This window comes from Pimephales promelas, chromosome 7 (genome assembly GCF_988280905.1).
Source record: "Pimephales promelas chromosome 7, fPimPro1.hap1.1, whole genome shotgun sequence".
Taxonomy (NCBI): Eukaryota; Metazoa; Chordata; class Actinopteri; order Cypriniformes; family Leuciscidae; genus Pimephales; species Pimephales promelas.
Window position 1 is genome coordinate 39,989,571 of NC_142775.1, and position 25,509 is coordinate 40,015,079.

The following is a 25,509-nucleotide window of genomic DNA, read 5'->3' on the forward strand; positions in this document are numbered from 1 at the left end:
GTAGTTTAGAGTCAGAGTGGGTTTGATTCATTCAAATGTATTGATTTGTGACTTTGATTCAGTGAACATGTTCATTCACATTTTACTGTGTCTGTTTCATGAATGTTTTAATATATGAAGGTAAAGACTGCTGTTTATGGCTATGTATTATTATATTGGTGCATTTCACTCGATTTTTGCCTTGATTATTTGAAATATAATTTTCAACGACTGATTCATATGATGCTTCCTCTGAGAAAAATATTCTTTAAATAATTTCAGAGCAAAAACATATTTCGTTTATTTTTCTAATAACTGTAAAGTTGCTGTGGAACAATGTTCAGGGTAAAGCACTAGATAATCAAAATGAAAGTATTTGACATGTTTTTTTCCCATGGATTTGATGTTTGTGTGAAAGTGTTTTAGAGAAGTGTAAAGCAATAAACGTGTCTGATCAAACACTGATGTTGTGATTCCTGAATCTGTGGAGACACGCCGGAGAACAGCAGAGGAACATGACCGGCACACACTGAAGCCCAAACACACCGTGAACGGGACGGATGAGCTTCAGACCCGGGCCGAACATGGGTCCTGAACAAGCTTCACACACACCAGCTCTGAAAACACACACACACACACACACACACACACAAGCATGTTTATTACTTCACTAGAACCAACCAGTCTAGATTAGTCATTCTGGTTGGAATGCATACATACACAGTTTTGAAAAAACATTCAGCAAATCACAAATCAATGTAAATTATGCCTGAGAAATGTGTGAATGATTCTATTTCATTGATTCATTTCATTTAAAAGGTAATATTTGTGATGTCCACTGGTTTTGAATTTGAAATGACTCAATGTTTGAAATGATGTAGTGAAGGGCCGTGTGTGTGTGTGTGTTTTACCTGCGCAGGACGAGCTGTGCGGCGGGCGGCAGGTGTGTGAGAGTGTGTGTGTGTGAGAGTGTGTGTGCGGCCGTGTGCAGAAGCGTCTGTGGAGAGTTGCAGCTGTTCTCGCTCCACAGTAATGTGTGTGTGTAATTCCCAGACAGCCTGAGCTCTGACACACACACACACAGCAGACCGGCGGGAAGAGCCGCTAACTGATTCCCTTCAACGTTCAGAGACCTTAGAGACCTGAACACACACACACACACACACACAATGTCAATTATATTATTACGGTCAGTTCACACTGAGAATGATAACTATAAATATAAAGCTTTAATAATTGTTAAAGTGACAGAGTTCACACAACAAATATTTGCTGTATATACAACAAATATACAGAGAAACAATATTGTTGGAATCACTTTTAGAGCGATTAATTTTCCTGCTGATGAACGATAAAAACGCTGAGATCCAATCAGAATCTGACGACAAAACTTCAGCGTACGCTAATAATAAACAGAGCGATATCATCTGCCGTGTCCTTATTCTAATAGTTCCCATAATACTTATTGCAATAGTTGTTACATTTATCACTATAGTTACTGTATAGCTAGAGTTTTCGTTAGTTATTGTTGTAGTTATTACAATAATTATCGCTACATTTATCACTATAGCTATCATTTTCTTTAGCTATCGCTGTTGAAATAGTTGTCGCTAAAGTTGGTGTAATGGTTACATTTAACGCTAGTTACAGTTTTCGTTATAGTATTTGAAATAGTTGTCGCGATAGTTATTGTAATGGTTATCATTACATTTAACGCTAGTTATAGTTTTCGTTATAGTATTTGAAATAGTTGTCGCTAAAGTTAGTGTAGTGGTTACATTTAACGGTAGTTCCAGTTTTCGTTATAGTATTTGAAATAGTTGTCGCTATAGTTATTGTAATGGTTATTATTACATTTAAAGCTAGATACAGATTTCGTTATAGTATTTGAAACAGTTGTCGCTATAGTTATTGTAATGGTTATCATTACATTTAACGCTAGTTATAGTTTTCGTTATAGTTATTGAAATAGTTGTCGCTAAAGTTGTTGTAATGGTTACATTTAACGCTAGTAACAGTTTTCGTTATAGTATTTAAAATAGTTGTCGCTATAGTTATTGTAATGGTTATCATTACATTTAACGCTAGTTATAGTTTTCGTTATAGTTATTGAAATAGTTATCGCTAAAGTTATTGTAATGGTTACACATAACGCTAGTTACAGTTTTCGTGATAGTTATTGAAATAGTTATCGCTATAGTTATTGTAATGGTTACATATAACGCTAGTTACAGTTTTCGTTATAGTTATTGAAATAGTTGTCGCTATAGTTATTGTAATGGTTACATATAACGCTAGTTACAGTTTTCGTTATAGTTATTGAAATAGTTGTCGCTAAATTTATTGTAATGGTTACATTTAACGCTAGTTACAGTTTTCGTTATAGTTATTGAAATAGTTGTCGCTAAATTTATTGTAATGGTTACATTTAACGCTAGTTACAGTTCTCGTTATAGTTATTGAAATAGTTGTCGCTACAGTTATTGCAATAGTTAATGTCACATTTATCACTATAGTTATCGCTATAGCTTTTATTAATTAACATTATAGTTATTGTTACATTTATTAGTATATTAATCACTATAGTTATGCCTATAGTTATTGTTACATTTAGTTGTTGCAATAGTTATTACATTTATTACTATAATTATCACTATAGCTTTCATTAGTTATCGTTATAGTATCGCTATAGTAACTGTTATATTTATCAGTATAGTTCTCAATGATTGCGTATGAAGTGTTTAATAATGCGTGATGACCTGAGGTGTCTGATGTCACCGCTGAGGGATCTGAGGAGGTTATAGGACACGTCCAGATGCCGCAGACCGGCCAGAGAGAACAGCCTACACACACACACACACACACACACACGCAGAGAGAGAGAGGAATAAGGTGAAGCAGAGCAGCAGAACACCATGTCTGAGCGGCTCAGTTTCATCAGATCACCTGACACGAGTCTGCTGAAGATTTAAAAAATTATTAGAAATAGCAGAATAAAATTGTGTAAAATTAAAAAATGGAGATATAGCCTGTTAGCCTGTCATTTTGGCACACTTTATTTATCATATTTTTTCTTGATCACATATTTTACTACTCATCATCATAATCATCTTAAACACTCACAGTTCCTCCTGTGAAAACCGTTATGAACTTAGACATAGCGATAGCTTTTAGCGACTTCAAGTTGGGAATACAACTTGGTCAGATATAAAAATCGTAAATTGTAAAATATAACTTTCGGTTTTTAAGTGCTTTCACTTCTATAAAAAAGAGAACTTTTAAAGGGGTCATGTGATGCGATTTCTTGTTTTCCTTTTCTCCTTCAAACCTAAAGATAATCTTTATAAAAGTAAAGGCTCAACCAAGCCTTCCTAAAACGCTTCGTTCAAACACCACATACACACTGACATGTGTGTGTTAGTGAGTGTGTGTGTGTCTTACTGGTTGGGCAGTTGTGTGATCTTGCAGAAGGAGACGACCAGCGTCTGGAGTTTGTGGAGTTTGCTGATTTGAGCGGGAAGCTCCTCGATGGGGTTATTCCTCATCTTCAACACCTGCAGCTGACGAAGATCACACACCTGAAAGAGGAAGACGAGGGACGTCAAACATCGTGATCTGAATCATGACAGGAAACAGAACGAATGTAACTGGCACCTCCTGAGGGACGTGTGTGAGGTCATTGAAGGACACGTTCAGGTACTGGAGACGCTCAGACAGTGACGTCACGTCAGGAAGATCACAGATGAAGTGAGCCTGCAGGAAAACACAATCAGTCGAGTATTTCCTCCTTAAAACTGCAGTGAACGTCATTTAATGTCATTTTGATGATCAAATATGAGTTTTAAGGGATCAAATTATTGACTACAGGGGGACGTTGAGAATATTTATTCTCATTATTGCTATAAATTGTAATGAGGACAACCCTTTACCACGGTGAAATCACAGTAATACACATCCACTCGTGGATTATTGCTTTTACTAACAGCAGTGTTCAATAAACAGCAACATTTCTTAGTATTAATGATTAATCAGTGTATATGCTTTGAGTAATCAATGATAATTCTTCCATTTATGTTTAAAGGTAATAGTTTTGGGAAACAATGTGTGCACATATTCATACTTATATCTCATCTACGTTCATAAAATGAAGCTAATATTGAACGTGGCTTTTTAAATGTGGCTTTTTAGCATGCAAATATGTCAACATTGATTTTTTTTGTTCTATTGTTTTTTGTTGTTGTTGTTTTTTTTTGTGGTTGTTTTGGTTTGTTATGTTTTAATTATATTTGTTGTATTTACATTGTATTTTTAGGTTGCCTATTGTACATCTGGCCTAGTACTGCAGATGAAAACTAGCCTTTTGGCTAACTCTGGCATATTTTGACTTGTCATGTTAATATGCACTGTCCTTGTAATAAATAAATAAATAAATAAATAAAAATAAACCCAAGAACTCATTTCAGTCAACAAAATACCATTACAGATGTGACCAAAAACAGTTCCTTAAACTGCAAATAAAAATAATTGAGGCACAGGGGAAGTGCTGATGCTCTTCTTCCTGTTTTAATCCGAGTGTTTCATTTCCTAAAGACATAAAGCTCTTTGTCTGGATGCAGGAGATGTGTTGTCCACAGGACTGAAGACAGGATAACACAATCTGTCTTTACATGGACAGAGGAACTCAAGCCTGACCTTAGACTGCATTAAGAGGCGAGCGATGATGTCACTGACCTCACACACACATCATGACGGATGTGTCGAGACGCGTTTGGCATCTCAGTATTAATGTCTCACACTGACAGCGGACATAAATGATTTCTGCACTGACACACACACTCACTCAATCTCACTCACTCACTCAATCTCACTCACTCGCTCACTCGCTCACTCGCTCACTCACTCACTCTCACTCACTAGCACTCACTCACTCACACACACACTAACTCACACTCACACGCTCGCTCGCTCGCTCGCTCACTCACACACTCACTCGCTCGCTCACTCACTCACTCGCTCGCTCACTTACACACTCACTCACTCACTCGCTCACTCACTCACTCACTCACTCACTCACTCATTTGCTCGCTTACACACTCACTCACTCACTCACTCACACACACACTAACTCACACGCTCGCTCGCTCGCTCACTCACTCACTCACACACTCACTCGCTCGCTCACTCACTCACTCGCTCGCTCACTTACACACTCACTCACTCACACACACACTAACTCACACTCACATGCTTGCTCGCTCACTCACTCACTCACTCACTCACACACTCACTCGCTCACTTACACACTCACTCACACACACACTCACTCACTCACTCACTCACTCGCTCGCTCACTCACACACTCACTCACTCACTCACTCACTCACTCGCACACTCACTCACTCACTCACTCGCTCGCTCGCTCACTTACACACTCACTCACTCACTCGCTCGCTCACTCACACACTCACTCGCTCGCTCACTCACTCGCTCGCTCACTCACTCGCTCGCTCACTTACACACTCACTCGCTCACTCACTCGCTCACTCACTCACTCGCTCGCTCACTCACACACTCACTCACTCACTCACTCACTTACTCACTCACTCGCTCACTCACTCACTCACTCACACACTTGCTCGCTCACTTACACACTCACTCACTCACTCACTCGCTCGCTCGCTCACTTACACACTCACTCACTCACACACACACTCACTCACTCACTCACACACTTGCTCGCTCACTTACACACTCACTCACTCACTCACTCGCTCGCTCGCTCACTTACACACTCACTCACTCACACACACACTCACTCACTCACTCACTCACACACTTGCTCGCTCACTTACACACTCACTCACACACTCACTCGCTCACTCACTCACTCACTCACACACTTGCTCGCTCACTTACACACTCACTCACTCACTCACTCGCTCGCTCGCTCACTTACACACTCACTCACTCACACACACACTCACTCACTCACTCACTCACACACTCGCTCGCTCACTTACACACTCACTCACACACTCACTCGCTCGCTCACTCACTCGCTCGCTCACTCGCTCGCTCACTCACTCGCTCGCTCACTTACACACTCGCTCGCTCACTTACACACTCACTCACACACTCGCTCGCTCACTCACTCGCTCGCTCACTTACACACTCACTCACACACTCGCTCGCTCACTCACTCGCTCGCTCACTCACTCGCTCGCTCACTCACTCGCTCGCTCACTTACACACTCACTCACTCACACTCACTCACTCACTCACTCGCTCGCTCGCTCGCTCACACATTCACACACCTTGAAGCTGAGGCTGGTCCCTCCGCGCGTGAGGCAGTCCAGGACGCTGAGCTCAGACACACTGATGACATCACAGTCCCCCGCGCGGCGGAATGGGGAGCGAGAGCGGCGGCTGCCCTGGAAGTGTTTGCTGATCGCCGCGTTCAGGACGACCACACGCGCTGTGGACAGAGGACAAACTCGGCATATCAGAACGAGCTCTGCAGGATCACGTGACTCTGAAGAGTGTGTTCTTGCCTGTGTACGGCTCATGAAGTGTGTGTTCAGTCCGCAGCCGATCCACTGATTGATCTTCAGACGCTCCACACACTCCAGATTTACTCCTGAAAGAGTTTCGAGCTCGTGCTTCCAACTGAACCATTGCTGCTAACTCTGAACACACACACACAGGTTTGGGGAGTTTATGAAACATGAGTTAAAAACAAATGGGGTACTTTTGGGCATTAAAATCCTGGGCTGAAAATGGGCCCTACACACACACACACACACACACACACACATCTATCACCACTGAAAGTCCAGTATGGTGTTGCGATGTGTGTATTACCGCATATGATCTGTCTCTGAGGGATCCTGCGTGTGGGCGGGGTCAAACTCTCGCAGCTCAGCGTCTGATTGGCTGTTTCCCCCTGCCAGCCTCTGTGCAGCTCCGACAGGAACAAACGCAGAAGCTTCTCATAGTTACAGCGGGACAGAACCGTCTTCCTCAGATCGTCCCGAGACCCGCGACCCGACCGGCACACCTGCAGGAGTCAGAGAGAGAAGAGGTCATGACTCATGAGGTCAGCGACCTGCTCTCACACACACACACACCGACCAGCCGACCTGCAAGAAGTCATTGAGGCAGAAGAGGTCAAGAGGTCGGTGATCCACAGGTGTGAGCTGAGGCTGATGGGGGAAAGCGCGGAGGATTCTGGGTAATGTGACCCGGGAAACACGAGCAGAATCCTCAAGTTTCGTCAGCGGACTGCAAACACACTCGCTCCGTTCATGGTCTAAAAACACAGAGATGACATCATCATATTCATATTGTTATAATAATAGTACAGTGCTAAAAAATGATAGAGATGGAGTAATAATAGCTTCTTATCTGTCTTATTTAGGCGTAAATGTAAGATTTATGTATTTAAATTTGCATCCATTTGAATTACATGTTTTACATAAACCAAGCTTTGTAATAAAACATATTTAGGACTGTTACATAAATGTATGCATGACTTACAAATACGCATCACATTAAGTTTATTTAGTTTATATTAAAACTGTGAAATCCAAATACAGTTTTAATTTAGACCGAAATACATTTTTAATTGTATATAACTATTATGGTAAATGTTATATATAAATCGCAAATTTTTTCACAAATTTTTGGAAATTACCACCACAAAATCAGTCATTTTGATAGCAAAAATCACAAAAAAAAAATCGTGAAATCCTGGAGGCACTGTAATAGCTCTGCTCACCCATCTGGTGCATTCTGGGATGCTTTTAAACACTACTCATTAATTAAACATCTAATAATTTATTAACGTAATAAAGAACAAAAACATTAATGCATAAATCAAATAAATCAATAATTTAACACACAGCATTAAACGTTTATAAAGAAGGTTAGTTTTACTTTTTGTAAACAATCAATGTCATATGTGGGACAACATTCTGTTTTATCATTTTGAAAACGTCATGGAACCGTTCATTTTGAACTTTCCAAAACAAGCCGTAACATTTAAAAACATTCCCTGTTGGCGGGAAAAGTCACATGATTTTATTTTATTTATTTATTTTTTTCTCTATTGTTGTTTTCTGCTTGGTTAATACTTTTGTGCATTCTATCCCCTGCGAGAGTTTTGTATGTTACTTCTTGTCAATAATAAAAAAAAAAAGGTCACATGATGCCGCGTGTATGAGTCGTCACCTGCAGTCGTGTGCGCAGGCGCAGAGCTGTAGTGTGCTGTCTTTATAGGAGGCAGGGGTCTTCTCAGCAGCTTCATGTGTTCAGATGACATTGATTCTTTCTGATCAGGGTTTATGAGAACATCGATAGAGATTTTAAGTCTGCAAGAGACACATTTCACCGCAAAAAAATAAATAAATAAAATAAACAGGAAGAAACATCCTAAAAGCATTCCTTTTCAGGTTTATTAATACTATTTTGCAGCAGTAGCCTATGGGTTAAATACAGAGCAACAAATAAAGAGAAATCAATCGTCATGAAAATAACCTCATAGCTTTATGCTATTTATTCATTATAAATATTGTTATATGAGAATCAAACTACAAATGACACACTATAAATCGAAACCGTAGACACCGTTCGTTTATGATCGTTCAATGATCGCGTTTAATACATTTTCTAACGATCGAATCAAATAAGCGATATAAACCGGTTTCATTTCCTCCGTAATTCACATATTTCTGCAAACTTCAAACCATGAAAACAGCAATAACCCGCGTCTGAAAACTCACCAGAGTTTAGCTGAGGATCTGAGTCTCTAGCAACCGCCCTAGCAACCACCTGTCAATCTCACAGCTCACAAGGCACTTGTGACATTTTTTTCGTGTGTGACGTCATATGCTGTTTTCAAGCGCCTTACATCATAACTTTAGTTTGTTTGACTAGTGTTTGGGTGTGAGTAAATATTCCCAGCTAAAAAAAAAAAATGTTGCTAACCTTTTTTTTCCAGATTTTTTTTTTTTTTTCAGGAAACAGACATTACAGAGCGCATCATCCATAGCCTACATAAGTCAACCAGTTTAAAATGTAAATCAAATCATAACAGAGAGCTTTTAACCCTTAAACAATAAGTATTGCAAATATTTATCGGCCTGTTAAAATCTTCATTTGTTATTAAAGGGATAGCTCTCCCAAAAATGAGAATTCTGTCATTATTTACTCACTCACCCTCTCAAGTTGTACAAACTTGTATGAATTGAAATTTTCCCCCTGCCGAAACCAACATAAGATATTTTGAAGAATGTCAGTAACCAAACAGTCGATGGACCCCATTGACTTCCATTGTATTTTCAATTTGTATGAAGTTCTCCATCTGCTGGTGGAACAGGAACAAACTCAATTGGATTTGCACTAATATTTTTTTTACATATGTTTTCTAGTGTTTGCATTATTTGATATAATTATATTCATTTGTTTATTAAGTACACAGTATTGCTTTGTTGTATTACTGTATTATGTTTAATCTCTAAAACCAAATGCATAGTCAACTCAAGTGGATTTCTGCAAATCTCTTTTTCAAAATGTGTAAAAAAAAAAAAGTTCAAATCTTGTTTTTCATGCCCTAATTGCAATTAAAACACATTAGAAAAAAAAAATGGCACATTACTAATGACACTCAGGACTGATAATCATGTTATACTCAGTCAAAAATAGATTACTTCCTGAGGATGCTTCTTTGTACACCCAAAATTTGTGGTGACATTCTTGAATTTAGCATTGTTAAAGCTCAGAACAGTGACCGATGCTGTCAGATGTCGATCACATTTGTTACTGTGTGCAGATGTCAAGCGTTTTACCTTATAAAGACATAAGAGCGTGTGTGTTCCTGTTTCCACTGTCGTGTAGGCCTCTGTGTATGTCACTTCCTTCCTCTCACATTTGAATAGAGTTGCAGCAGAACCTCTGAAAGTGACCAGACACAGATCCACCCTGAAGTCCACTGCAGGTAAGACATGCACATCATCACTATATTGTGTGAAAGTCCATCACTGATGCGAGTCTGACAGATGCTTTCAGATCCGGATCAGACCATGTGTACCGACCATTTGCGTTTGTGCTTCATCTTCACGTGTGATGCATTTCATAGATTTGATGGAATATTAATGCAACAGCAGAAATAAAATACAGAATCCCAACAAAAATTCATCCAGTAACATTAGCAGAACGTGCTCTGGTCTGTAATTCTCTTTTCAAAAACACATTGTTTATGGAACTTTCTGTAGCTGTACGTGTCATTTTTTTTAAATGTTACTTGTTTTAGAATGTTCAGAGAACATTCAAACGTAACATTCCATAATGTTTGAATTCAAAAAAACATTTGAAACTTGAGAACATTCAGAAATGACGTTTTCATAATTTAAAGCGAACGTTAACAACATGTTTTTGAATATTAGCGGGGAATACAGTCGAGTCCAAACATCTGGTTCTCATTTGCCATTGCCATTTCATTTAATAAATTAGCTTTTTTTTTTCATTGCATGTGATATTACCAGAAATGGTAATAAACAAACAATCAGGAATTAGTATAATAGTTTGAATATCATGGATTTTAAGCGTCCTCTCAGAGTTTCAGTTTGCCATAAAGCAAACTGGGGGTTTTTGAGTGTTCATGTAATCTGAAGCAGAAGTGAAGCTTTGCTCTGCGGTTTAAGAGAAACAGGAAGCTGTGGTTCAGCTGTGCAACAAGTGCATGAAGTTACACGGCATCTATATCTTACATCTCAGAACGGCGAGCCTTAAAGTTTCATTCACACCTTTGCAAAGAGTGGGACGTGCAGCAGCAGCACAATCCATTATATCATCTTTATTTCTGGGCTGAGCTGAAACAAAAGCAGAATGTACATGTGAAAGAGGAAGACCAGAGCACATGTGAAGGCTGACACTCAAATAACTATGGCTCAAGTGTTTAAAAATACTGAAAAACACATCAAATAGTGGTAACACAACAATAAAGTCAATCTAGTAACATGAACTTCCAATGAGCATTTTTTAATGTTAGTTAATAAACATGTTTATATTCATGTTAGTTCACAGATTGTAATAAAATATTGTCCATTTTTAGCTATGTTAACAAATGAAACCGTCTTGTAAAGTGTTACCAGCTAAACATGATCCTCGTGATGATTTATGCTGATAAAAGCACTTCATGAAGATGCAAATGTGTGACAGCATCTGATTATTCCACTGAGCTGAACAGACATCACTTTAAAAAGAGCAAGATTTGCATGTTAAATGCAGTGATATTAAGCATCCGTCTGGATTGAAATCACAAACGAGCCTCGCTTCATTATCCACACATGCAGCTAAATGTGTTTTATAGTTTTGTTTGAAGGAAGAAGTCTCAGTATAGGCTGTACTCTGCAGATATAAAGTGAGCAAATGTTCTTCCTGTAAGGTAATAGGATGTTTGTTCAGAGTCGGACGTTCATCAAACAGTTTTTAAATGTTACAACTTGTTTCGGAATGTTCAGAGAACACATTTAAAAGTAACGATGTTTGCGAAATGGAACGTTCTATTAAGTTTCTCATAATGAAGAGATAAACTGGACGTTTTGAATGTTTCGAGAACATAACTAGGGGTGTTACGATTCGATATATATCACGATACTCCAAGGCATATGATAAAAGGTTAAAACATTTACTGTAGATTAAAATGCTAACTTTGATATTACATAATCTTGGTGCTGACAGACAATAGAGACACCAGAATAACAATATTCATGAATCTAAAGCTGAATATAGAATTATTTTAGACGAATATGATTTCACTCTGACTAGATGCATTTAAAATAAGGTAACATCAGACATTTGGCATTATCAGGACACACAAATATTCCCTCAGTGCATTATTATACATTAGTTTAATGTAATACTGACACTAAAACTCTGAAAACTTCTTACACAGTCATTTTTATTTAGGGTGAATTATCTACAATGCATATAGTACATATATTGCTGCATGTTTGTATTGCGCTATATTGTGACACAATGTATTGTTACACCCCTAGAATTAACATTTTTCAATACTTCCATCACTATATATTACAGTAAACCTACTGTAAAGTTGACTGTTATTGCTCCAGGTTGCAATACACACTGTAACCATGTATAATTCTCATTATGTGATATGATTATGCTCTGCTAAGCTATATTTGTAATGTCGTCTCCTCAAACCACATGCTGTTACTCAAAAGCCGAAGCAACAGCCACTTCCGGTGTGAAAGGTCTTGCTCAAGCCTCTGGATGGCATGTTTAGAAGGACAAACTGATAAAGAAACAGCTAATGTTCTTCTCAAAGCTATGAACGATTTCTGATCTGAAATAATGTCCTCAAAACGTTAGCACAAAAACATTATTTATGCATTGGCCACGGGATGTTTTTTTTTTAAAAAAATCGCAATACAAAAATGCAACAATGGATAGTGATAATAAAAATTACAGTGTGAGAAAAAAAAGTACGTTTTCAGAGTTTTAGTGTCAGTACTACATTAAACTACTATATATATAATGTTGAATATAATGTATAATAATGCATTGTGGGGATTTGTGGGTCCTGATAATGCCAAACGTCTGATGTTACCTGTAAAAAGTGTCTTACATTATTTTAAATACATCTAGTAATAGTGAAATCATATTCATCTAAAATAATTGTGTATTTTCATGAATATCGTTATTCTGGTGTCTCTATTGTCTGTGCTTTGGGTTTCAGCACCAAGTCCAAGACTATTCATTTAATATCAAAATTAGCATTTTAATCATCGGTACAGCAGTTTAAATTATATCATATGTCTTGTGTTATCACAATAATATGGTGACATGGTGGTCTAGATTTTTCTGAAATGTTTAGTTAGACATTTATCTAATATTATTTAAATGTTACTGCTTCTTTCATTCAACATTCAAATGTAACATTTCCAAAATGTTTGCAAAATGGAACATAAATTTTTTTTTAAAACATTTGGGATGTTTGATTGTTCAAGCGGAGTGTGTTTTAAGTATCAGCTGCTAAACACCAACACAATCTCTCTCTCGTTCACAGGTGATCTATCTATCAGTGAACGATGGCGGACATAAAACACATCCCAGCGGAGGACATGGAGGAGCTGAGAGAGGCCTTCAGCAAAGTTGGCGAGTGAACACACAAAAGCTTTTGTAAAAGCTGTCCACACACTTCCGGTTCCTTTTAAATCTGACTGCTCTAAACACCTCCGGTTCCTCTGCTATTTTATTAGTAATCCTTTGTAGTACTTTTGAGTACTTAACAAAAATAATAGTTCTTTTTCATATTTATTGCACTGAAACCTTTTGAACGATTTGTGAAAATAATAAGTTCATTAAAATGATTCAAACCAGAGTTTTTGAATGATTCATGAAAAGAATCAGTTTATTCCGCTGACTTAAACCAGTGTTGTGATTGTTAACTAAAACTAAAAAAATATTTAAAAATATTTTTATTCATTAAAATTAAAGCAGTAGTTCACTTTTAAAAATAATTTTGCTGATAATTTACTCAGCCGCATGTCATCCAAGATGTCCACGTCTTTCTTTCTTCAGTCGAAAAGAAATTAAGGTTTTTGATGAAAACATTCCAGGATTTTCTCCATATAATGGACTTCAATGGGGTCCAAACTTTTTGCACTTTCAGTGCAAACTGTTCAAAGGGCTTTAAATGACACCAATCAAACTCGTTCATTAAAATGAACAAATCTTTTTTTGAGCCATTTCATTCATTTCATTCATTGTATTAACCAAATGACTCGAAAAAAGATTTGTTCATTTTGATGAACGAGTTCGAACAGGAGTCACGAACGTGCGTCACAGAACAGAGCAAAGGCGTCCATTTGAGCTTATAAAACTAAAACTTTTGTATTTATTGTTTAATTGGCAGATAGTTTTCGCTTGATAAGACCCTTATTCATCGTCTGGTGTCGTTTAAAGCCCTTTGAACAGTTTGCACTGAAACTGTCTTTTGGACCTTGAACCGTTTGGTCCCCATTGAAGTCCATTATATGGAGAAAATCCTGGAATGTTTTCATCAAAAACCTTCATTTCTTTTCGACTGAAGAAAGAAAGACGTGGACATCTTGGATGACATGGGGGCGAGTAAATTATCAGCAAAAGTTTTTTTTTAAGTGAACTACTCCTTTAAGATTTAAAATCTTAATATGACAAAACTTGGCATCTAACTGAAATAAATAAGTTTAAGTACTACAGTTACTAAAACTGAATAAAAACTCAAATTAAAATGATGACTGAAAAAATGTAAATAAAAGCTCATTCAAATGGCTATCATAGTATATAAAAATCGTTCAATAACACTGATTCAAACCCATTTAAAATCAGCATTTGAGTCTTTTTGAGTGTTTCAGTTTTAAAGAATCAGTTCATTGGAGTGATCTGGCCTACACTGGTCATCAAGTAACTGAAATAAATAAGTTTAAGTAGTAAAATAACTAAAACTGAAATAATAAATTAAAGCTAAATAAACAAAGGAAAACGTTAAAACAAAAATGAAAACTAAAAATTTTGTGCTGGGCAACGATTGATCGTGATTAATCGCATCCAGAATAAAAGTTTGTGTTTGCATAATATATGCGTGTGTGCTGTGTATAATTATTTAGTATATAAATAAACACTCATGCGTATACACATTTAAGACAAACGTGTTATTATTTATATATAAATATTTAGATTTCTATATAATATAAATATATATACAGGATATATTCATGCATGCATGCTTTTATTTTGGATGCGATTAATCCAGCACTACTGAAAATATAAACAGAAAAGCTAATTAAAAATACTAAAATAGAATATAATTAACACTGATTCCAGAATCTTTTGAGCGGTTCATTAAAAGAATCCATTCATTCGTGATTCGGAGCGCACCGGTCATGCTGTACATTCTCTGTTATGCTACTGAGGCAGTGGGACTGACCTTTGACCTTTGCTTGCAGATGTGGACGGCAACGGTTATATCAGCACAGACGAGCTGAACGACCTTTTCCGAGCCGCAAACCTTCCTCTGCCGGGATACCGTATCCGAGAGATCGTCCAGGAGCTCAGCAGGACCATGGACCTCAACCAGGACGGGAAGATCACCTTCGATGAGTTCGCCAAGGTCAGGTCAAAGGTCACGCTCTATCACGAGGGGGGAGAAAATGCTAAATCAAATGTTTTTGACTCAAAGGACCCTTAAATAATATTTTGAGTTATTAAATCAGTGGATATGTTGTGCAGTCTGTGAGTAAAAAGGTCCATTAGCAATTAAAGAAAACAAAATATCATCAGTGTGTGTGTGTGTGTGTGTGTGATTATTGTGTACCTACATTCGTTCCTACTAATTTCGATGTCGACGAACAGGCCGATTTTGATGACTCGCACTAAATACATGTGTGTGTGTGTGTGTCAGGTTGTTCATGATCTGAAGAGCTCAGAAGTGGCCAAGACCTTCCGGAAAGCCATTAATAAGAAGGAGGGAATCTGTTCAGTGGCGGGAACATCGGAACAATCCGGGACACAGCACTCGTACTCCGGTGAGGAAAAACACATCCGACACGGACACTAGGCTGCAGAAATGACAAAAACACACTTTATTAACAGCGTTACATGCTAGATTGATTTGATAATGGTGATGCTGTGTGTGTGTGTGTGTGTGTGTGTGTGTGTGTAGAGGAGGAGAAAGTGGCTTTTGTGAACTGGGTCAATAAAGCCTTGGAGAAAGATCCGGACTGCCAGCACGTTCTTCCCATGGATCCCAGTTCCGACGACCTGTTCACCGCAGTGGGAGACGGCATCGTACTCTGGTACCTGCACACACACTCTGATCACCAACATTACATTGTGTTTCCTGTGAATAAAAACTTCATATCTTAAAATATCTTGAATGTAAATCGACACCCTTGCCTCATTTAGTATGCGCGGATCTATGAATATGCAAATGAGCCCCGCCTCCACTCACTCCTTCACTCAGAGATCCACTGGTTGACGATCACAAGGTGGTTTGTGACGTCAGAAACACCAAAGCGTGTTTTTGAGACTGTCTTTGGTTCACTGCAGTTTTAAGGAGGAAATACTCAGCAATGCTGTCCACTTATCAACGCACACACGATTAAAAACACCACATACACACATAAACAAGATTTAAAACTGGTTTTTCATCACAGGGGGACTTTAAGTACTTTTTAGAACTTTTTTAAATGTTACTTGTTTCGGAATGTTGATAGAACGTTCAAATGTATCATTCAAATGAAGTTTGTAAAATGGAATGTTCGGTTTCCTGCAGTAAAACGTATTTTCAATATACAGTTCAATATTTCAGAAATATGATAAATATGACTGTTTGCAGTAAAATGATCAACCTGTCTGTGCCGGACACGATCGACGAGAGAACCATCAACAAGAAGAAGCTCACACCCTTCACGATCCAGGTCAAACACACACACACACACACACACTCACTCCTGATCATACACTGTTGCGATGGGATTTTAATGTGTGTGTTCTTGTTTAAATGTGCAGGAGAACCTGAACCTCGCGCTGAACTCGGCCTCTGCTATCGGCTGCCATGTGGTGAACATCGGAGCAGAGGACCTGAAGGAGGGCAGGCAGCATTTAGTGCTGGGACTGCTGTGGCAAGTCATCAAAATCGGCCTGTTCGCCGACATCGAAATTAGTAGGAACGAAGGTACACACTAATCACACACACACACACACACCTGGTTCGCTATCTTTGTGGGGACTCTCCATAGACGTAATGGTTTTATACTCTCCAAACAGTACATTCTGTCTCCTTACACTAAACCTACCCATCACACACACACACACACACACAAGCTGGTGTGTGCAACAGCTTGTTTGTCCAACTTACACTTTTCCAGGAAGTTTCGGGAATGTTCATTTTTGGTTCCGAGGATGATCTAAATTTTTCCTAAAATCATAAATTTGTCCTTTTTTATTTTTTGGGGGGGCCATAAAACGTTTTCTTTACAGAGACATTATTTTAAATCATTTTTTGGTTGTAAAAAAATACAGTTTTATAATTTGGCTGAAAAAAATCAACTAAATACAAACCAAATACAAACACTGTCCTGTATGTTTCTCCGTCGAGTCTCATGATTGTGTGTGTGTGTGTGTGTGTGTGTGTGTGTGTGTGTGTAGCTCTGATCGCACTGCTCAGGGATGGAGAGAGTTTGGAGGATCTGGTTAAACTGTCTCCTGAGGAGCTGCTGCTGCGCTGGGTCAACTATCACCTGGAGGAGGCCGGAGCACCCAAAATCAACAACTTCAGCTCCGATATCAAGGTACAGTAGAACACACACATCCACCAATCCATCCATCCATCCATCCACCCAACCATCCACTCATCAATCCATCCACCCATCCATCCATCAAATCATCCATCCATCCATCCATCCACCAATCCATCCACCCATCCATCCATCCACCAATCCATCCACCTAACCATCTATCCACCTAACCATCCATCCACCCATCCATCCATCCATCCATCCACCCATCCATCCATTCATCCACCAATCCATCCATCAAATCATCCATCCATCCATCCATCCACCAATCCATCCACCCATCCATCCATCCACCCATCCATCCATCAAATCATCCATCCATCCACCCATCCATCCATCCATCCATCCACCAATCCATCCACCTAACCATCTATCCACCTAACCATCCATCCACCCATCCATCCATCAAATCATCCATCCATCCACCCATCCATCCATCCATCCATCCACCAATCCATCCACCTAACCATCTATCCACCTAACCATCCATCCACCCATCCATCCATCCATCCATCCATCCACCCATCCATCCATTCATCCACCAATCCATCCACCCATCCATCCATCAAATCATCCATCCATCCACCAATCCATCCACCTAACCATCTATCCATCCATCAATCCATCCATCCATCCATCCATCCATCCATCCATCCACCCATCCACCCATCCATCCATCCACCCATCAAATCATCCATCCATCCATCCATCCACCAATCCATCCACCTAACCATCTATCCATCCATCAATCCATCCATCCATCCATCCATCCATCCATCCACCCATCCACCCATCCATCCACCCATCCATCCATTCATTCATCCACCCATCTATCTACCAATCCATCCATCCATCCATCCACCAATACATCCATCTATCTACCAATCCATCCATGCCAGGCTTTCTCAAGCCAACATCAAAGCTTATCATGACAGATTTCCTCATCTAGTTCACGTTCTGATTATGTAAATTCGTTTGACGCCCAAAATGTAAATGAAGCTCTCCTCTGAATGTAAAATGAACGAACAGAACGCATGTAACCTCCCCGTCATCTGTCATCCCGAAGGACTCCAAGGCTTATTACAACATCCTGAACCAGGTGGCACCCAAAGGAGACGACGAGGGCATCCCGGCCATCCCTATCGACATGACTGGCATACGGGTGAGAACACATCCATACACACATTCATATGCACATACAGATTGAGATATATCATTAATGTAGCACTGATTAATCTTATTCATGCTGGTGAACCATTATGATGTCATAAGAAAACTCCTGAAATCTGAAACCATGATTATACATGCAATACTTAGGCCTGAATATTTATGCATTCGAATTGCATATAAAATTTCTATCCATTTGGATTGTAAAATTTTAACTAACTTAATGTGATGCATATTTATCAGTCAATATTTGTCACTCATGGTTTGTGTTGTGACAGGAAAAAGACGACCTGAAGAGAGCCGAGAACATGCTGGAACAGGCCGACCGGCTCGGGTGCCGACAGTTCGTCACGGCCACAGACGTGGTGCGAGGAAACCCCAAACTCAACCTGGCCTATGTGGCCAATCTGTTCAACAAGTATCCCGCTCTGAAGAAGCCAGAAAACCAGGACATCGACTGGAGCTCGATCGAGGGTGTGTGAATCTGAACTGCCATCATTCTGTCATCATATACTCATGTCGTTCCAGACCTGATAGACAAGTTCACTCAAAGTTACGAAAAAACATTCTTTTAACATGTTTTTTTGTTTTTTTCCTGAAACCTTTCAGTTGGACGTTCACCATTTTTTAAATGTTGCTAGTTTCGGAATGTTCAGAGAACGTTCAAAAGTATCGTTCTTTAATGTCTGCGAAATGGAATGTTCCCTAAACGTTTTTAAAAACTGAATGGAAGTCAATGGGAACCGAAACTGTTTGATTCCCAACATTCCTCAAAATCGTATTCTTTTGTGTTCAGTAGAAAGAAAGTAAATCGTACAGGTGGTACTACACATTAATGCGATTAAATGGAGGCTTTTGTTGAAGTCTATATAACATGTATTACAGTCAGTGAATAGTGAGCAGGCACAGTGATAATGTTGAAGTAACGAGATGTTCTGTCACTGTCAGGAGAGACCAGAGAGGAACGCACCTTCAGAAACTGGATGAACTCACTGGGCGTTAATCCACGAGTCAATCATCTCTATGTGTGAGTATGACCTCAATCACGCATCAGATTTCAACACCATGAAATGGTAATAAATAACAAAAAACAATTTTTTTAGTTATTTATTACTAAAGTTAAAAAAAAAAACTATTGTGGCTAAACCACTAAAACATTTGAAAAAAAATTATCGAAATTATGACATACTAATTCATAATTATGACATACTAAGTAATAATAATTTTGATATTTTTGACAGTCAATTATGACAAACAGACAGAATTATGATAAAAAATCATGACTTTTGTGTCAGAATTTCAACTTTTTACATCATAATTTCGACTTTGTTATAACTGACTTAATATGTCAGACCGTCCGAAATTTTACATTTTATATTATAATTTTAACATCAGAATTATGACTTAATTAAGCCAGAAATTCAAATCTGCCATAATTATGACTTAGTATGTCAGAATTTCGGCTCAAAATCAACTTAAACTTTTTACTACATAATTTTTACTCTTTACTCCATGTTTGTGACTTAGTATGTCAAAGTTTTAACATTTTATGACAGACTTTCATCTTTTTATGTCATAATTTTGACATTTTTAATATCTAAGCCTAATTATGGTTTACAATCGCATAATTTCTTGTCTGTGGTGGAAGTGGGCTTCCATAACTCGGCCTTTATTAGCGATGCACCGAAATTTCAGCAACTGAAAATATTTGTCCAAAAAATGTTTAACAGCATTTTAATAAATATATGCATTACATGCATTACATATTAATTATATTTTGACCTGTTTTAGTGATGTCTTCATTACTTAATGGATGTTTGAATAAATCTGCCAAGAAAACAACCATTTAAATGTTTATATTAAAAAAAACTGAAGAAGAAACATAATAATGTCATTAAAAGTTGATATTAAAACTGCCTTATGTCCATTTTAAATGTTTGTCTGACTTTATTGGAGTGATGATCCCTCTAACCCTCCTCCACTGAGACCCGAGCGTGTGTGTGAAACTCACTCAGCTGTGGTGTGTGTTCTCATGTTCTCACTGAGGTCCTCTTCTTGTAGGGATCTGGCGGATGCGCTGGTGATCTTCCAGCTGTATGAGAAGATCAAGGTTCCTGTGGACTGGGACAGAGTGAACAAACCACCGTATCCCAAACTAGGCAGCAACATGAAGAAGGTGTGCAAAAAAATTTATTTTGTTAATATAATTTTTTTTTAAATATATTTTATGCATTTATTTACATTATCTTATGAATAAAAAATAATTAATTATATTTTTTATTTTATTTAATTTTAAATTATATCACTTATTTATGCATTAATAACCATAATTAAGGTGACGCACTAAAAATTCTAAATCGAAATAAAATAAAAAATTTAATATTAGTAATAAAAAAACGAATAAAAATGACAAAAGCATTTTAAAAACTTTTACTAAAATTAATTGAACATAGCTGGAGAACTGCAACTACGCAGTGGAGTTGGGGAAGAAGGAGGCCAAGTTCTCTCTGGTGGGAATCGCTGGACAGGATCTGCACGAGGGCAATCGAACTCTCACACTCGCGCTACTCTGGCAGCTCATGAGGAGGTACACACACACACACACACACACACCTCATCATTCGTCCATCTGCAGGCACACACACCTCATCGCTCGTCTCTCTGCAGGTACACACTGAACATCCTGGAGGATCTGGGCGACGGGCAGAAGGTGAACGACGACACCATCGTGACCTGGGTGAACGACGCGCTCAAACAAGCCGGAAAAGGCACCATCACCGGCTTTAAAGTAAGCAGAACACACTCTCTCATTAAATCATCAATCACCTACAAAATAAAAGTCTGTGTTTACATAATATATGTGGCTACACTGTGTATAATTATAAATACATACACATTTTTGTATGTATTTAGGAATTATTTTCATGTATATAGATTTATATATCATTTATATATAAATATTTTACATATAAATAATATTTTTTTCTTAAATACACATGCATGTGTATACACAATATTTATACACAGTGCACCCACATATATTATGTAAACACAAACTTTTATTTTGGATGTGATTAATCGTTTGACAGCCCTACACACACACACACACACACACACACTCGCCTCTTCATGTGTTGTGCTCCTCCAGGACGGGTCCATCTGCACTAGTATGCCGGTCCTGGACCTGATTGACGCCATCCAGCCCGGCTCCATCCGCTACGACCTCCTCAAGACAGAAGACCTGACCGATGAAGAGAAACTCAACAACGCCAAGTACGGCACCACCACACCCCTCATTAGCATATTCATGAATATTCAATGAGCCCCAAACAAACAAAGTCAATTTTTCTCTTTCTGACCTGTAATGCTGACCGACTCATGATCACCCAGAGCACAACTGGACGCATTTTAACGAGGATTTTTGTTCGTTTTTTATTCTGCAACTTAAAAAAACAGGGATATTTAATATTATATGAGAACTGAACTGGATGAACTGAACGGATGACATCACACTGGGCTATAGTCATATTTTTTATATAAATGAACTAAACTTTACAACAAAAATGAACCATCACTGAGCTTACTGAAGCTGAACTATGACGCTATTTTCTTCTAGATCTGTACAGCAGAAACACACTTTGTTGCATTATCTCTAAGCTGCTTAAAAATTCCAAAATAAAAGTCATATTTCCAAAACTAAAAGTCATATTTACATACACATGATTTACACAGCACTTTTTACTCTCAGACAAAAAGGTACAAAAGCTGTCACTGGGGCGGTAACCTTCAAAAAGCTTCTAATATGTACCATTTAGGCACTAAAATTTACACTTTTGATCCCAAAATGTACCTTTGAGAGACTAAAATTCACTCTTTAGGTACAAAGATGCGCCTTTCAGGAAAAGGTACCGCCCCAGTGACAGCTTTTGTACCTTTTTGACTGAAAGTAAAAAGCACTGTGTAAATCATGTGTGTAAATGTGACTTTTAATGATGTTTTATTGTAGTAATTTTGGACTGATGGTTGTAATGGGGAATGGTTGTATTTGAGTGACTAATTATATTTTATATTGTGTATTTTATATTGCAATTCACCTGCTCAGGGACTACAGATGGAAACTAGCTTAAAGGAGTAGTTCACTTTAAAAAAAAAAAAACTTTTGCTGATAATTTACTCACCCCCATGTCATCCAAGATGTCCACGTCTTTCTTTCTTCAGTGGTAAAGAAATTAAGGTTTTTGATGAAAACATTCCAGGATTTTTCTCCATATAATGGACTTCAATGGGGTCCAAAAGACAGTTTCAGTGCAAACTGTTCAAAGGGCTTTAAACGATTCCAGACGATGAATAAGGATCTTATCAAGCGAAACGATCGCTCATTTAATAAATAAATATCAAAGTTTAAGTTTTATAAGGTCAAATGGTCGCATTCGTGACTCTCCTGTTCGAACTCGTTCATCGAAATGAACAAATGCATCTTTAGTTCATGTTTTTGCACACACTGTCCCTGTTGAAATAAACAAACACACAATAACGCTGACTTGACTTGTGTTTTTAAGGTACGCGATCTCTATGGCGAGGAAGATCGGAGCCCGTGTGTACGCGCTGCCGGAGGATCTGGTGGAGGTGAAGCCGAAGATGGTGATGACGGTGTTCGCTTGCCTCATGGCTCGGGGAATGAGACGAATCTAGAACCGGGATTATACGCCTACGCCTTTTACATTTCCTTCATGTGCCTTTTATAGTTGTTCAACTATTGGGTTCCTGTTTCATGCACTGTAAAAAAATAATCTAATACATTCTTATATCAAATTTTGACATGTCATAATGTCCGAATTTCAACTTTTTATGTCACAGGCTAATTATGATTTACAAAAGCATGAATTTCTTGTCATAACTAGGCCTTTATTATTGATGCACCGAAATTTTTTCCGTTTCAGGTCAAACTCCATTAGCTAATATTTTTTAAAACTCACCTAATTTGATTAAGACTTAACATCTTAACATGTGACGTAAATGCATATTGATTCAAGAATGCACCGGAAAATAGAGAATATGAAAAAACACTCTAATTGAATACATCTATTAATTCAAAAGTTGCACAGGAATCTGTATGATTTACCTGTTGATAAACAGGCCTAAAGCCGTGTGAAGAAGGTCAAAGGTCACGTCTGTTTGGGCACTGTGTGCGTATGTGGTGAAACAAAGAGAGGCCAGTTTTGCTCTTTTTAAATGTTCAGGTACTTCAGGCTATAAATGACAGCAAACACACGTTCAGACTCATAGATCTGAATCAAATGTACATGTTCAAGTGTCACTCTGCAAATAAAAACGAAGTTTTGTAACTTGAGTGATTGTTTCACATTTCATAATCTGATAATAAAACTAATTTCAGATGAGAACAATGATGTTAATCCAGCTTTACTCGCATACATACAGTAGTACACTCAAATAGAGTAATATACTATTAAGTAACAGTTTACAATAAGGTCCCATTAGCTAGCAATGAGCAATGCATCTTTAATCAATAGAAAAGTACCTGTAGTCTACATATGGGCATTTTAAAGTGTAATATATTCTAATTACAACTCATTTTTTGAAATCTGACTACATCAGATTACAAACTGAAAAAAAAAAGATTAATAACACTTATAAGTTATCTGGTTGATTTATATCGTCCTCAAATATAGAAAATCCTGTCATCCATCTCAATTACAATATTATAAACATTAACAATATGACTTTCAGAACAACGCTGATTCAGAACAACGTGTGATGTAAAAGATATTCGAGTTCAATTTGACCTGTTTTATTGCAATGCACGGAAGCTTTAAAAATGATCAGTCTGAAATTGTTAGTCTGCCATTGTTAACTTTTAAACATTTTAATTTGTGTTGAGAGAACATACATCATTAAAGCCTTTATGTATAATGTATTATTAAAGATATGCATAATGTTCCTTGCAATGCTTTATATATTTTCAAGTTAGATGTTGTATAATATTTCCGAAATTGGTAGTTTGTTTTATTATACTTTCTAAAGGTGCATCAATGAATAGATGAGTATTATAACTGTGGTTACAATTATTCATGAGACCATACAATGCATTATAAGGTGCATAATTAAATGACTTATATAATGCATTATATATGAAGGCTTTTGTGTGTTACCCAAACGATCACATTCCACTCAGCATTATCATTATCTTTATCATCATTGTGTTTGTGGTGGAGATAAAATGTCAAAATAATGATCATAAAACCACTTCAAATTCAGCAAAACTGAACTTATTATAGTTAATGAAGCCGAGGAGTCGCAACACACAATGAAGAACGTCGTCTAAGAACGTGTAAGTAACCACCGCTTTAATGGACGAAAAAAACAAAAAACAAAAACGGCAACAGGATCGAAAGAAAGGTTGAACGTGTTGTACATGTGGGAACAGAAAACACGAGGAAGTTCGTATGCTGTGACCTGAAAGGCTTTCATAGAGAGACTCAGCTTTAGTCCTGGAGTTCATGTGCTCGTCATCATTTGGGCATCTTGCCCTCGGCGGGCATCTCTCCGTTATCAAGGGTCTTGAGGAGGCGAAACAGGCCCGCGGCCTCACGGATACGACTGAACTCGATGCAGAACGCCTGGACCTCGATGAACAGATCCTGAACATTGATGATCTTATTCCTGATGAGGGACTGGAGGAAGACACAGACCAGACGCACCAGACGGTTCTTCAGGAGAGGAGAGATCATGAGAGAGAATGAGCACAACAATAACAGCACTGGAGCCTCTTAAAAGGGATAGTTCACCCAAAAATTACAATAAGCCCACGATTTACTCACCCTCAAGTCATGCTAGGTGTATATGACATTGTTTTTTCAGACGAATACAATCGAAAGTAATCTTCCAAGCTTTATAATGGCAGTGAATGGCTGTTTCTGGTTTGAAGTCCCTTAAAGTTCATCTATCCATCATAAAAGTGCATCTAACCATCATAAAAGTGCAT

The 25,509-nt window shown here is 38.0% G+C and overlaps 3 protein-coding genes across 5 annotated transcripts in view; 1 reads left to right on the forward strand and 2 right to left on the reverse strand.

Moving 5' to 3' along the window:
* Nucleotides 1-9,954, reverse strand: lrrc63 (leucine rich repeat containing 63). Of its 2 annotated transcripts, none has more exons than XM_039683433.2 (11): nt 9,825-9,954; nt 8,209-8,348; nt 7,119-7,288; nt 6,841-7,036; nt 6,531-6,665; nt 6,294-6,454; nt 3,634-3,732; nt 3,421-3,557; nt 2,739-2,822; nt 891-1,121; nt 1-596 (listed from the first exon to the last, which is right to left on the reverse strand). In XM_039683433.2, exons 2-11 carry the CDS (start codon nt 8,297-8,299, stop codon nt 434-436), a joined length of 1,467 nt encoding a protein of 488 aa, XP_039539367.2. In that variant the 5' UTR covers nt 8,300-8,348; nt 9,825-9,954; the 3' UTR covers nt 1-433. The 2 variants fall into 2 exon arrangements, with proteins under 2 accessions (XP_039539367.2, XP_039539531.2); XM_039683597.2 differs by lacking the exon at nt 9,825-9,954 and adding an exon at nt 8,760-8,816.
* On the forward strand, nt 9,838-23,856 carry lcp1 (lymphocyte cytosolic protein 1 (L-plastin)). Its single transcript, XM_039683596.2, has 16 exons — nt 9,838-9,973; nt 13,067-13,155; nt 14,988-15,151; nt 15,443-15,566; nt 15,704-15,836; nt 16,379-16,460; nt 16,552-16,717; nt 17,191-17,333; nt 18,406-18,501; nt 18,785-18,980; nt 19,455-19,533; nt 20,568-20,682; nt 20,960-21,093; nt 21,174-21,294; nt 21,655-21,779; nt 23,066-23,856. Exons 2-16 carry the CDS (start codon nt 13,089-13,091, stop codon nt 23,196-23,198), a joined length of 1,878 nt encoding a protein of 625 aa, XP_039539530.1. The 5' UTR covers nt 9,838-9,973; nt 13,067-13,088; the 3' UTR covers nt 23,199-23,856.
* Nucleotides 23,484-25,509, reverse strand: part of cnot11 (CCR4-NOT transcription complex, subunit 11) — a 10,999-nt gene continuing 8,973 nt past the window's right edge. For both annotated transcript variants that reach the window (XM_089133486.1, XM_039683598.2), the window contains exon 8: nt 23,484-25,234. In XM_089133486.1, coding sequence (XP_088989612.1) covers nt 25,037-25,234 — 198 coding nt within the window. In that variant the 3' untranslated portion in view covers nt 23,484-25,036. The remainder of the gene's footprint in view (nt 25,235-25,509) is intronic.